Source organism: Terrapene carolina, unplaced genomic scaffold (assembly GCF_002925995.2).
Source record: "Terrapene carolina triunguis isolate 2854851 unplaced genomic scaffold, T_m_triunguis-2.0 Scaffold17, whole genome shotgun sequence".
NCBI lineage: Eukaryota > Metazoa > Chordata > Testudines > Emydidae > Terrapene > Terrapene triunguis.
This window is the reverse complement of record NW_020664368.1, coordinates 577,865-592,436: the sequence shown is the minus strand read 5'-3', so window position 1 is coordinate 592,436 and position 14,572 is coordinate 577,865. Positions and strand designations below refer to the sequence as shown.

Sequence of the window (14,572 nt, the reverse complement as noted above, 5' to 3'; positions counted from 1 at the left end):
CCGGCTTCTATAAATCCGACCTAATTCTGTAGTGTAGACATAGCCTCTGTCTCTTAATCAGTCTATATACAGAAACAGACACTATTGCAGTTAATAATTTTGACTTTTCCCAGGACCATTTATGAATTAAGTGGGCATTAATTCATCAGTAGCCAATTTTGGTGAGGTCTACTACTACAATAATAAATTCTATATTGGTATAATTATTATTGATTAATGGGCCCTACACATTAGGGGGCTGGGGCACATGACTTACGAAGAGAGGCTGAGGGAACTGGGGTTATTTAGTCTGCAGAAGAGAAGAGTGAGGGGGGATTTGATAGCAGCCTTCAACTACCTGAAGGAGGGTTCCAAAGAGGATGGAGCTCGGCTGTTCTCAGTGGTGGCAGATGACAGAACAAGAAGCAATGGTTTCAAGTTGCAGTGGGGGAGGTCTAGGTTGGATATCAGGAAACACTATTTCACTAGGAGGGTGGTGAAGCACTGGAATGGGTTACCTAGGGAGGTCATGGAATCTCCATCCTTAGAGGTTTTTAAGGCCCGGATTGACAAAGCCCTGGCTGGGATGATTTAGTTGGTGTTGGTCCTACTTTGAGCAGGGGGTTGGACTAGATGACCTCCTGAGGTCTCTTCCAACCGTAATATTCTATGATTCAGCATTGTAGGGGAGGGGCAGGGCTGGGGGGGGTGCCGCAGCCGGGGGGGTCCTACCATGCGCCAGGCTCCAGCTGCTGGTCCTGGCTGGCTGGGGAGGGACGGGACTTCCTCTTCCCCTGCAAGGGCCACTCCCGGGGCCGGGTCAGACCCACCTCCAGGAGCCTCCGCGGGCTGCAGGAAGCTCCGTGGCAGTGCTGCCTTCAGAGCCCAGCTGGATGGAGCTTCCTGCAGCTGGGGGAGGTTCCCAGAGGTGGGTCTGACCCATCCCTGGAGCGGCCTGTGCAGGGGAAGAGGAAGTCCCATCCCTTCCCAGCCCTACCGGGACTAGAAGTGGGAGCCTGGTGCATAGTAGAAGCCCCCGGCTTGGGCGCCCCCCCAGCCCTGCCCCTCCCTGGCTCTGGGCCCAGCGCTCAGGGGCTAAAAGAATCTTGGGCCGGCTGGGGGTGGCAGACCATGACACCCCCCTGACCCTGGGGCTTTGGGCAGTCGTCCACCTGTAAAGTCCAGCACTGCCCCCCCCCCCAAGTGACGACCCTCCCCATGCCCTCTTATCCTCACATCTGCACTGCTGCTGGCAGCGGCACTAGCTTTAGAGTTGGACACAGAAGTAAGGGTGGCAATCCTGCAACTCCCCTCACCCCCCACCTATAATAGCTTTACGACCGCCCACAACCATCTTTTGGGTCGGAACCCCCATGGTTACAACACTGTGAAATTTCAGATGTAAACATCTTAAACTATGAGATTGACTATTTTAAAATCTGATGACTGTGAAATTGACTAAAATGGACTATGAATTTGGTAGGGCCCGAATCATAATGCATATACACATAGGGGGCTGAGTTTAGGTTGAATGGGCAGCTTTAATTCTGGCTAACCTAACTCTTGAGTGTTTACTTTGCAACCTTAATAATGGTCTTTTAACATAGCTTGTTTATGTAATTATATACAAATTTAGGAACTTTTAACAATATACTAAATTAATCAATGCTCTTATATTATGCCCAGCTGCCCTTTAATGTGCCTTTAATTAGTTGGCTGAGTATTTGCAGGCATCATGGAAGAAGTAGTATTGAGAAGGGATCTGAAAAATAAGAGGGTAGATAATGCCCTGCTTGCATCTGCCAGTTCTTCGGGTTGGCTCTCTACTATGGGGTGGAGGATCTTGGGGTAAAGCTCCTGATCCAGATGCTTGTGTCAGCTCCACAGGTGGAATGAGGTGACAATGCTTCCCTGTCTGCTTCCATTCCCACCTGATCCAGTGTGTATAATACATCACTGACATGGGTACAGCTGTTCAGCATTCCTCTGTTCCTCAAAAAGAGCTGCTATGGTACTTGGCACAACAATTTCAAAAGAGGAGTGGATTATGTAGTGAGGTCCAAGAAAAATTGTGAGCCTCTACATCAGCACTTCCCTAGCTTTTGAGAGCTGAGTCTCCCCCTTACAGGAAAATAAAACCAATCACACTTCCCTTCAGCCCTGCCATAGTGGCTAGGCAGCATAGAGGAAAGTTACATTACCGCCATTCCATGCCCCCTAGGCTGTTCCTTCCTGTAGCCATCTCCCCTCTCGGTGTTGGGGCCGACCCCTCTCGGTGAGGTGAATGGCCATAGGTCTGGGCTTCGGCCCCTTGCTGGGGCAATCAACAGTCATTTGGGCTCTGGCCGCCTGGGTGAGGCAGAGCAGGGAAACAATCTAAGGCTCGCAGCTCTTGGCTGGAGCAATCAATAACAGTTTGGGCTCTGGCCCTGTGGGTGGGGCAGAGCCAGGAAACAGTCTCCCACTCCCTGGTGTAGGCCTTCTGGCTTAGGGTGAGTTGGCGGACACCTCAGGTGTGGGGTGGCAGCAGGGGGTAGGGATACCCAAGCCCACCCTACTCCACCAGGTCCCAGCTCATGCCCCTAAAAGTGGCGGATGGTCCTGCCACCGGTTCTGCAGGAGCATAACAAAACGGCTGGAGCATGCTGCCTCACTTCCCAGCAGCACAACTGGAACAAGATCTGTTTTCCCTGAACTACTTCCCACCACTCTTGGCGAGAGAATGCTCCATCACTGTGGGGGTCGGCTTTTCAATCTAGTGGCCAGGCAACACTTCCTCTGGTTGCTCCCCAGGCTCCTCCATCTCCAGTGGCTGAGGTGTGCCTTCGCTTCCAGCAGCCAGGTGATGGTTCTGCAGAGGGCTTGGAGAGATGTCTGCTTCTTTCCCTGGTCCAGCCACAACTGAACTCCAGGACACTGCTCTTCTACTTCTGGCCCTGCCCTTGCACTTCCTGTAAGGGGGGAGGGCGGGGTAGGTTTGGCTGTGCCCACCAGGGGGCGTAAACCCCTTCAGTACTGGAGGGAGGTCCTTTGGCCTTACTAGACTTCCGCTTTGGGAAATGCTCATCTACATTTTGCAGTAATCAAAAATCTGAAGTCTCCAAAACTATGGAAAAGGAATTGGCAAAGGTTTTGAGATAAATGTTGCAAAAGTTTTTTTCATCAGTTTTCCCCAGCGCTATTTGGGATCCTTCTGGAGGAAAATTACTGTATAAATCTATGTGGCTACTGACTAGGGAGAGCTGAGAGTGCCTGAAGGCAGTGAACAGATGTGTAGGCTGAGGAAGGGAGGATAAGAGAAGAGAGAAACTCAGCTAAGAGGATTTGGCCTTCATCAAACTTCACATGACTTAGATCACAATAGGAAGGTGAATCCTATAACAAAGAGGGCTAAGAACTGAGGAATGATATGAGTGAAACCTCAACATTTATTACTCTAACTTTTATTTTATGTACTGTTTTCAAAGGTCTGCTAAAATGAGAGAAGGCTGGTTTTTAGCCCTTTTACAAGGGATTGTATTTCTTAGGTTTAGATTCCAAAATTTTGTTCAAAAGAAGTGAACTAGATTAATTTTATTGAGCTTCTATGGAGTTTTTCAGTGCAGGCTTTATTTATAGTACCACATATGCTAGCTGAATGTTATCGAACTGGGTTTCACATAGACCACTGTAATACATTTCAAGAAGTGATAATGTCTAGTTTTTGACACCTATTTTCAGATATCACCTCTATGCTCTAAAATAAATCGAATCATTTTCAGTGTTTAGACATTTAAGGTTTCTAGAATAACAGGCCTGCCCCTGCAATAGCCACAGATAACCTAATTATCCAGCCGCATTGGGTACTGTTTGAATTAAGAATTAAAGACAGAATTAGAATCTGTTACAGTAATTAGATTCTATCTTAAACCAATTGCCCTTGGCACTTCATGGTCTAGAGAAATAAAGGCTGCTGGCTTAATGTTATTCTGCTGTTAAATATAAAAACTCATTTTAATACAAAATTTAGGCTGAGAACATCAAGATTTTCAGAAGTCAGGTAAGTCACATTTCCTGTCCCAAATTGTTATGTAATACATTATGAGCTCAGTCCAAAGCTCACTGAAGTCAATGTCATTAATGTCAGTGTTGTTTGGATCAGACCCTAATAAAACTAGAGTTCACTAAAGTTCAGATTTAAACAGGAAATCAGGAACAAAAATATTATTCAATGGTGATAAAAACTTTCAGAATTTTATGACTTTGAAATGTTTGATTTCTCAACCTCATTGTTGAATTAGTTTTAATATTTAATTTCCTTGGCCAAGATTTTCATAAGTATCTAGTGATTTTGACTGCATTCATTTTTTGGGTGCCCAATTTGAGACACCTTAAAGGAATCTGGTTGTCAAAGGCAGGTGCTCATCACTTTCTGAAAATCTGCCCACATCCCCTGCCCCTACACTCAGACTTCTTTTTAAAATAGAAAAGAAAAAGGAACAAAAATCCAGAGTTATTCATCTTGCAGAGCTGATCAGAAAAAGGCAGGAAGCTCCTGGCATCTTGTCTTCCTTGGCTCGTACTATAGTGACCACTCTATTGAGCTCTCCAGGAAAAGAGGAGAGTTTGTGCCTCATTACACAACTTTGTTATAATTTCACATATTACAGTTCAATTCACAAATAGCTCAGATTTTGTTTTATTCATTAAAAAACATCATTATACCACTCATCAACCAACACTGTAGCTTCCTAGCTGTCCCTCTTCAACAACCTCTCATCCTGCCTTCCAATCTAGCCTGCACCTTCCTCTCCCAAGGTAAAACAGTGTCCAAGCTATTAAAAGAGGCAGAACTACAGAACTGACATAAAGCAACTAACAATACTACTCCTGATTTCAGGTTACAGCAAGTGGAAGAGAGACACATTGGCCCTGATTCTTTTCTGTTACTTCTACCACTCTGTACCATTCAGATAATGCAAAGATGTTGGAATCTGGCCTTAGCTGGCCTGCTGAGAATTTCCCTGGCATGATTGAGGTCTATGTTGACATACAACCAGCACAGCCAACTCCTATACCAGCTGCACCCCCAGCATAGAGGGCATGGCACCTGAGCTTCGTCAATTCTTACCTGATGTATGGTGCCTTGGGGAGCATAGTCAGCTGGCATAAATAAGAACAGCCACTAATTTATGCCAGAGCTGTTGGTCTAATTTACACTGGGGCAGGGGCCCGGGGCCAGAGTAACTTGACAATCAGGAAGCAGTAACTGGCTCTCTGATTGGCATGACCCCCATCTAACCTGTGCTGAGCAAAGTCAGTGAAGGAGAGTATCAAGGCCTTAATCTCTTTCCTTTACCCATATACCCTACAGCTCATCCATAACAGAGATAACAAAAACTCCCCAAAGCAACAGAGGTCAACATGGCCTAACTGCAAGCCACAGGAATAGAGGTACAACAGAATGACAAACAAAATGGGACCCAGAAGGCAGAGTCTCAGGGGACATGATAAAACTATTCTCTCCTGACAGAATCCCTTAATGAAGTTACATTATACTGCATTTTTAGGTCTGCCTGTGCTAATTGTACCTGTGTGGAACTGCAAAGAGTTAAATAATGTATAGACTAAGTCCTATAAGTAGCACGGGGAGCCTGGAGGTTGGTAAATGATAGATAAAACATCTCTTTGGTCATAAGCCATTTCCTAACTTTGCTGCGGCAGATTTTTGCAGGCAAGGGAGTGCTGGAGGAGGACAGGGTTACATTACATTGACAATTGATTGACAGTTAGTTGCACCGAAGGGCTGAGACCATTCAGATTCTTTATGGGGCTAGCATTTTTCTTTGTCCCTTTTATGTGGCAATCTGCCATGATGCACACTCACTCTACTTTGGAGATGAGGGATAACCAGATGCCACGCTGCCGCTCCACTGGTTATTATGCAGCTTCCTCCTTCCCTCTTTCCCAGAGCACATCACATTCAAGACATATTCACCGTCTCGGGGGGCTAGAATCTTCTTCCTTCAGCTTGTCTCTGCATGCATCATGATACCACAGTACTAACAAGGCAACTGAGCACCATTCCATTCCTCTCACTGCTCAGTCTGTTAACTGGATTTTCGTATACATATATTTAATTTAACAGCTGTTATGATTAGGTACGATATGTAAATGAGATAGACAGGTTGCACCATATCATCCCACTTGACTTCCAGGATTACATCACAGGTTTTGTTATCAAAACATAACAAAGCCAGATTCTAGAGAGACAAGGTGGGTAAGGTAATATCTTTTGTTGGACCAATTTGTGTTGGTGAGAGAGACAAGCTTTTGAGCTACACAGAGCTCTTCTTCAAGTCTGGGAAAAGTACTTGGAGCATCACAGCTAAATACAAGGTGGAACAGATTGCTTTGCAAAGGAAGTTAGCACATATTCTAAGGGACCGTTCAAGGTGGAGTGGCCTGTTAAAACCTCTGCCGTCATAGGACCAAAAAAGGGGCAGGGGGTATTAATGGGTTACAGATTGTTGTAATAAGCCATAAATCCCATGTCTCTGTTCAGTCCATGATTTTTAGTGTCTAGTGGAGTTATGAATTTAAGCTCCCAGGCTCGTCTTTTGAAAGTGTTGTGCAGGTTTCCTTTGAGGATGAGGATTGATAGGTTAGATATGTAGTGATTGCTTTGTGAAAAGTGATCACCCACAAGTGATGTGATGTTTTTGTCTTTTTCGTTTTCCTGTGTGAGTTCATCCAAGAGCATAGTGATAGCCTGGTTTCACCCATATAATTGTTATTGGGGCATTTAGTGCACTGGATGAGGTACACCACAAGTTATGATAGGCATTTGTAGGACCCATGGATCTTGAAAGGTGTGTTGTGGGGGGTGTTGATAATTGTAGCAGTTGAGATAGGTCTGCAGGTTTTGCATCTGTTGTTCTGGCAAGGTCTGGTGCTGCTTTGAGTAGGTGTGTCCCGGTCTGTGTGGAACTTGCTTCTGATGATGAGTTTGGAGAGGTTGGGGGGTTGTTTGAAGGCCAGAAGAGGGGGTTCAAGAAAGATTTCTTTCAGGATGGTGTCCCCGTCGAGTATGGGTTGTAGTTTTTTGTTGATACCCATATGGGTTCCAGTATGGGGTGGTAGGTGACAACTAGGGGCGTGGGATAGGAGAGGATTTTATTTCTATATTGAAGCAGGTTCTCTCAGGGTATTCGGGTGGCCCGTTCCATGATGTGATCTACTTCTCTGGTGGAGTGTCTTTGTTTGGTGAAGACATTTTTGAGTGTGTTACGGTGTATATCCCAGACTTCCTCCTCAAAGCATATTCTATGGTATCTGAGTGCCTGGCTGTAGATAACAGATTTCTTAGTCTGTTTGGGGTCGTTACTGGATCTATGAAGGTAGGTATCATGATCTTGTATATCGTTGTGTGTAGGGTTCCATTGATGAAGCTGATCATGGTATCCAGGAAGTTGATGCTAGTGTGGGAGTGTTCCAGAGAGAGTTTAATGGATGGTAGATGTTTGTTGAAGTTATGGTGGAAATCTATGAGGGAGTTTAAGTCACCTGTCCAGAGAATGAAAATATCATTGATATATCCCTGGCATGTCATTGGCCTCATGGTGCATTTGTCCAGAAATTCTTCCTCAAGGTGAAGAAGTTAGCATATTGGGGAGCCATCCAAGTACCGATGGCTGTTCCCATGGTTTGGACAAAGTGTTTGTTATTGAATGTACAATTGTTATGGGTGAGGATGAAATGGGATGACAATGTATTTGGGGTGGATATCTGAGGGTTGACCAGTGTCTTGAAAATATTTGTAAATATTGGATCCTACACAGGCCTATCACAACATGTGGTGTACCTCATCCAGTGCACTAAATGGTTCAATAACAACTATGTGGGTGAAACCAGACAATCACTATGCTTTTGAATGAAGTCACTCAGGAAAATGATTAAAGACAAAAATGCCCTATCACCCCTCACAAAGCAATCACCCTATATCTGACTTATTAGGCCTCATCCTCAAAGGAAACCTGCACAACATTTTCAAAGGACAAGCCTGGGAGTTTAAATTCATAACTCCGCTAGACACTAAAAATCATGGACTGAACAGAAACACTGGATTTATGGCTTATTACAACAATCTGTAACCCATTAATCCCTCCCCCCCCCTTTGATCCTTTGACTGCAGAGGTTTTAACAGGCCACTCCATCTTGAAAGCTCCCTTAGAATATGTGCTACCTACCTATGAAAAACAATCTGTTCCACCTTGTATTTAGCTGTGATGCTCCAAGTACCTTTCCCAGACTTGAAGAAGAGCTCTGTGTAGCTCAAAAGCTTGTCAAGTATCAGGGGGTAGCCGTGTTAGTCTGTATCTACAAAAACAACAAGGAGTCTGGTGGCACCTTAAAGACTAACAGATTTATTTGGGCATAAGCTTTCGTGAGTAAAAACCTCACTTCTTCGGATGCATAGAGTGAAAGTCTTTGCAACAAACAAACAAAAAACCCTCCAAGAGTTTTGAAAGGGAACATAATCACTTGTGTTTCAGGGCATAAACCAACCTTTAACTAACGGGGATTGAGAAGAAGCTTTCCGTGTGAGCAGTTTATTCCATAATTGCTTTCTTTGTGAAGCAACTAGTATTGGCCACTGTCAGTCAGAGTACTGGACTAGATGGATCACTGGCCTGACCCAGTCTGGCAATTCCTATGTTCCTATGAATTTGTGATTAACATAGTTTAAAATATACACTTTTCTGTGCATTCTGTACACAGGTGTAGGTGTATAGGTGACATCCATGAGGAAATCCCTCACATTGCTAGGCACAAAGGCCCAGATCCTGCCCACTCAGCATGCAGTGGCACAGCACTGGATCCATGTGTCTCGGGCCCTTGGTGACCATGGAGGAGCAGATAGGCTTTGCCTCAAAAACAAACAAACAAAACAAAAAACAAACCAAAAAAGCAACCCTGCTGTAAACAAGTCATAGCGATAAGGTATCAGGAACAATTGAATTACAGCAAAATCAGAGAGCTCTTTTTTCAGTCCTGATCATTTGCTCTTTCATGGTCTCAAGGTAGTAGGGGATATCAGTACTGAAAACAAGCACATCTATAGAAGAAACTTGAATACAACAGTTTTGACTTTGTTGTGTGTTCTTTCACTGCAGAGTGCTGCTCAATATTTCTCCACTTGCCATTGTCACTGGTGATTTTTATCATATAATTACAATATTACACCATATCTAATATTATGGCAAACAAAATCTTGCAGCCTGGGTTACAATTTTAATCTGTAATATATTTGTCAAGTCTCTCAAAAACCAGGAATCTATAATTATGTGTTGAAATGTTGCCTCACTTACCAACAGATATGGTCCAAACAGCAATTATTTTTGTGAAAGCCTTAGTTCTGGAGTTAAAGCGGCTGTGATGGATGGGATTTCGTATGGCAATATAGCGATCCAGAGAGATGGCACAGAGGTGCATGATGGAGGCAGTGGAGAAAAGCACATCCAAATAGATCCAGACAGCACAGAGTTTTGTAGGCAGTGGCCATGTATATGCTGCAAAGGAGAAAGTTAGCATCAGCTAAGCAGAGTATAAATGGATGGATGAATTGCTTATAACTTTACCAAACTTAACCATTGGGGCTGAGATGTTGTTGGCCTGCTTTCTGGCTCAGGCTGATTCTAAATACATAGGCATTTCTGAGAAAGATGTTAGGGAAAAATAGGCAGTTTTGTCAAAGTAAACCCATTTCTCCAGTTTTCTTTGAAGAGCTCTAGCACCTGCAGGGTTTGGAGCAAATTTAGCAGGGAGACGGTCCTGGGAGCAGAGAAATGCATTTTGTTTTTCCTGTGAAAATACATACCGATTAGACCAAGTTATAAGAAAATTGGCCTTTGCTCATGGTCAGTAGATCTTATGAGAGGCCTGCTGCTAAAATCTCTGAAAGTTCCATTTGCACTAAGCATGCTCCAGTCCCACGGTGCTAACCACACTGAAGGTCCCAGGCAGAGAACTAGAGCTCCAGATGGGGATGATGTGGAAGCTATAGCAGCAGCTGCTGCTACCCCTTTGGCACAGGGCAGAGTTTCCTAAAGTGTGTGTGGCATTTGAAGGACTAGCTGGGGGTGTGTGGAACAGGGGCAGTGCAAGTTTCCCCATGTTGTCCTGCTAACATGACAGGGTGGAAGGGGAATGCACTTGGCTTAATTTTTCTGAAGTGTGTCTCAGTTTTCAGTCTGAGAAATACTGGCCAAAGAGCATAAAGTGAGTGGAAGCTGAAGGGAGTATAGCTCTCCCTTCCACTAAAACCATAGGAAGAACTCCTCTGCTCTCCCTCTTTCTTGGCTGGAGCAGTGAGAGCTCCCCTTCCTGTTTCAATGTGCTCTGCCCACCAGGGAAGGTGTGCTGAGTGCTAGGGGGAGACAGTGAGTTCTAGTCTCAGCTCTTCCACTGTACACTTCATGGTCCTTATTATTAAGCAAGGCCTTCCCCAACCTGAGGAGGCAGGCAAGTATCATTCCTGCATATTACAGATGGGATAACTGAGAAGTATCATGAGGTCTTTTGTGACAGTGTTGAGAATAGAACCAAGACACCGGATTCTGTGCTGCGCTTCTCAGAAAGTGTCGTATAGAGAAATGGGGAGGAAAGTTGGTTTTAAATCACCTTTGTACCTCCCAGAGTCTGGGCTACTCTAAGAGCTGGGTCCATCCCCAACATAAATTAGGGGTCCCAGAGACTGCTCTAATTTACAGCCTTACACAGATGCCCATGGGATTCCTCACAGCTCAGAACTGCTGCAGCACAGAGCTTTGCCTCCGTCCCCTGGCATGCCCCTATGCTGAGGGCTGCAAGAATGTGAAGAGTAGGGCCAGAGGCCCAGCCCTGGAGGAATTCCCCAAGTGGCCACTCTGCATCGTTTACAGCCCCTATATACCATTCTGGGGACCAGAATTTGTCCGTAGATTTAATATGGTAGACTCAAGTTTCAGCCATTTAGCCACAATGCTTTTCTGAAGGGATGTGCCAAATTTATGTGTTTGGCTGTGCATATTCCCCTCCAGAGCCAGGAATATAACCCCAGGTTCTGGATTCCCAGTATTCCCCTGCTGTCCAGCAAACAGTTATCTAACATTGGCGAAACGTGTCACATTCTTCTCTAGTGGCTGGTCCCCATAAAGAGTAACGTCCTCCTCCTCCTACTACCAGTTACTTCTTCAACAGAAGCAGTAGAGATCTGTGCAGTGGATTGAAAGGTCCTGGGCTCCAACTCTACTAATGATATGTGTAGAGGAACAAGTTTCCACATGAAGGAATATCCCTTTGTCTTGTGTTCAAGGCTCTGGACTGCTATGTAGGAGAGCTGCGTTCTGCTCCTGCTTCTGCTACAGACTTCCCAAGGGATGTTGGACAAAATGTTATTGTAATGACTACGCACAAGGAGGTTGAGTTAAAGCTGCCTGGGCAGAATTTATTTTTGTCATTTCTTATCTTTTTAACCTTTGACTTTGCAACCTTAACATTCTTTTAATGGATTTTTTTGGGTATGTATCTATAGAAAATCAGAGAAGGGCCATTTTTTGTATGAAGGTAATTGTATAGCACAAGTACAAAAGGGACCCAATCCCTGTTTGAGTCCTGGCCGATACTGAAATACAAATAATATTGTATGTATGTTAATACACACCCACACCCACACTTCAGATTGAGGCCCAAGCCACATTCAAATCTGCATTTCAACCATTTCTCCAACACTCTAAAGTTTAGAGCGTTCATATCCAGGCTTTTGATCTGGGGTGCTAGTAATTTATACGTAGAGGGGGCATTCAGACCTAAGGGATCATTTCTGTTCCCACTTAAACCAATGGCCAAACTCTTACTGACTTAATCTGGAATTAGATGAGACTCTAAAAGTCTGCAATAGTGCTGAGCAACTCTCCAGGTGCTGCGTGCCCTGATGATGGGAGTTTAAGGTGCTGGCTCCTTATAGGATTGAGCTCTTAAAGCCAGATTATCAACGGTATTTAGGTGCCCAACTCCCATTGATTTTGAGGATCTGGGCCATAATGACTTCTGGTTTGAGTTCAGTGCAAATAGCACCAGAAGTGCTTTGATGCCTGGGATAATATGATCACAGGTTAATGGGAGTCTGGAAACTGGCTGATTCCTGGCCTTTTGCCTCTGATAGTTGGGGTGAAGTTCGTAGTTCTGGCTGGGGTAGGGGGGTTCTCTAGAATAAACGGTTTGCTGGTCATTGTGATGCTGATAATGTATCATGCTGATGCTGCATTTCTAGGAAAGCTCATGCCAGAATGACTGAGTGATTTTTCAAAGGCATGTATCCTGGAAAGGGATCTTTCCTCTGGCAAAAGACATCACACTGCAAAGGAGAAAAAAGAGAGAAAAAAATAGAGAAGAAGCAAAGTGAGAGTCCTTCCTCTGTCAAATGGAGGGGACGGAGTTTTTCTCCTTTGCAGGGATCATGCAGCTGCCCTCCTATTGCTGTGTGTGTATTAAGGGTGCATTTGACCATGTAAATATTGCAATTAAAATAAATGAATGGTCACAATTTAATATGGATTTCTGAGCAGAGGCAGGGATTAGCTTCCTCAGTGGCAGGGACTGGCCAGCAGGAGTCTCTGTTGCATGTGTCAGTGAACCATCCAGGGCTTGAGTCTTTCACTTATCTCACAAATCAAGCAATTACTGCGTCTCTGGCACTATTTTTCATTAGCTTCCCCACTACCAAAGGTAATGATACTACTGATACAATCAGTCACAGGCCCATGCCAATTCCACACCTAATTTGATAATACTATTTAGGGTAGTTTGTCTAGATCACAGGGAAAGTGAAAGAGGGAGATTTGGAAATAAACTCTTATATTGCTGTTTCCTAATAAAATCTTCCTAAAGTTACAGTTTAGTGGCTGATGATTTAGCTTATTGAAACAAGCCTAGAAGCTATTTCATCTCATGTCTCTTCTCTTCTTGTATTGGGTATTTTTCTAAGTTTTGAAGGAAAATTACACAAAAATAGGAACATATTTTCATTTAACACTTAGGCTGCTGCTTTTCAACCTTCTCTGCTGTGTAACAGAGGCTGCTGAGGATTTTGGTCAAAATAACAAACTTCCATTACCAATCTCAATAAACTGTGTCACAATTCAATTTACACCTTCAAATTACTCATTAGAATACATAGATAAAGATCTTGATATTTGATTATTAATTTGTAAATGTTACTAACAATTGGGCACAATTAAGTCTATCTACTTTTCAGCCTCCTTCAAAACACTTATTCCAACATTTCATGGTAGCTAATGAAATTTAAAGGTAGACCTATAAATAAGGATCTCAGTGGAAAGATAATTATTTAGAAATGAAATAAAATTAAAAATAGAGGCAGGCTATTTTAACTCTGAGAGCACCAAGTCATTAATGCTTCTGTGCCTATTTGCAGAGCAAAGTAATTGACAGGACGTTACTTACTTATTAGTAACACTGAAAACTATGCGTCAAAGATAAAACTGATACAACAGAAAGGACACAATATCTGATAGAAATTATAAGACAATTCCATCATAATCAAAGTGGCAAATTGACATTTTGGACTGTGTTTAAAATATCCATACTTAAAAGTTAAAACTAAATAAACATGTAAATATTGCATCTGTTCTTTACATACATTTACCCCTTATAGTTATTTTTCACCTTGCACAGGGAGGTGGCAAGAATATACCTTAAAACTAGCCTGTATTTACATTTTCCTTATCAAGCTGAAATAATAACAGCGTGTGCATGCAATTTTTAAAAAGCTACTCAATGTATGGAATAGGTTAGACAGGTGATACTCACCATACAGTATGGTTAACATTGACACAGGCATGACAAGGAAACCCAACAGCATATCAGCTATTGCAAGTGACATTAGAAAATAATTAGTGGCATTCTGTAGCTTTTTCTCCAGTGACACAGCCATGATAACAAGAATATTTCCAGCAATGGTTAGAACAATCACTATAACTGTCAGCAGAGCTGGCCAGTTTTTCTCTGGAAGATGAAATAGTGATGAATAACACGGCGGAGTCAGGCTACCTTCACATGAAAGATTAGTTAGGTTTTCGGAGTCCACAGTCAAGTTAAACAGATGAGATGCATTAACCTCTCCAGGCACAAAAACATTTTTGTAGAGTCTTCGCTCATGATTTAATTGGATTAAGGAGTTTGCAGTTGGGTTCTCCTCGTCACAAAGAATATCCATTGCTAAATCTGAAACCCGGGAGGATGTACAGTGAAAAAACAGAAAGTTATAACCCTTTGTCACCATCAGGCTTTATATTCCTCTGTTCAAAGCTGATGCTGGTGGAAAGAAGGGACTCTTTTTTTGTTGATTGTTTTTTCATCATTAATATGACTGAGAAAACTGATGGAGTTATTCTGGTTGCTCAAAGACTTTTTTTTCAGTTTCATGTAGTCCAATATCAGCATCTGTTAAAAATCCAGTAGAAAAGCAAAACTAACTTACAGGCTAGAAAATGTGGACTCGAGGCTTCAGAGAGCAAAAACATTGGCCAAAAAACTTTTGCAACCACCAGGA

General features: G+C 43.4%; 1 protein-coding gene across 1 annotated transcript in view; it reads right to left on the bottom strand.

Moving 5' to 3' along the window:
• Positions 1-14,302, bottom strand: part of LOC113407982 (5-hydroxytryptamine receptor 2A) — a 47,998-nt gene extending 33,696 nt beyond the window's left edge. Inside the window, exons 1-2 of the mRNA XM_026659484.1 lie at positions 13,831-14,302; positions 9,330-9,530 (exon numbers count right to left, since the gene is read on the bottom strand). Coding sequence (XP_026515269.1) covers positions 9,330-9,530; positions 13,831-14,302 — 673 coding nt within the window. The remainder of the gene's footprint in view (positions 1-9,329; positions 9,531-13,830) is intronic.
• Positions 14,303-14,572: the final 270 nt, after the last annotated feature.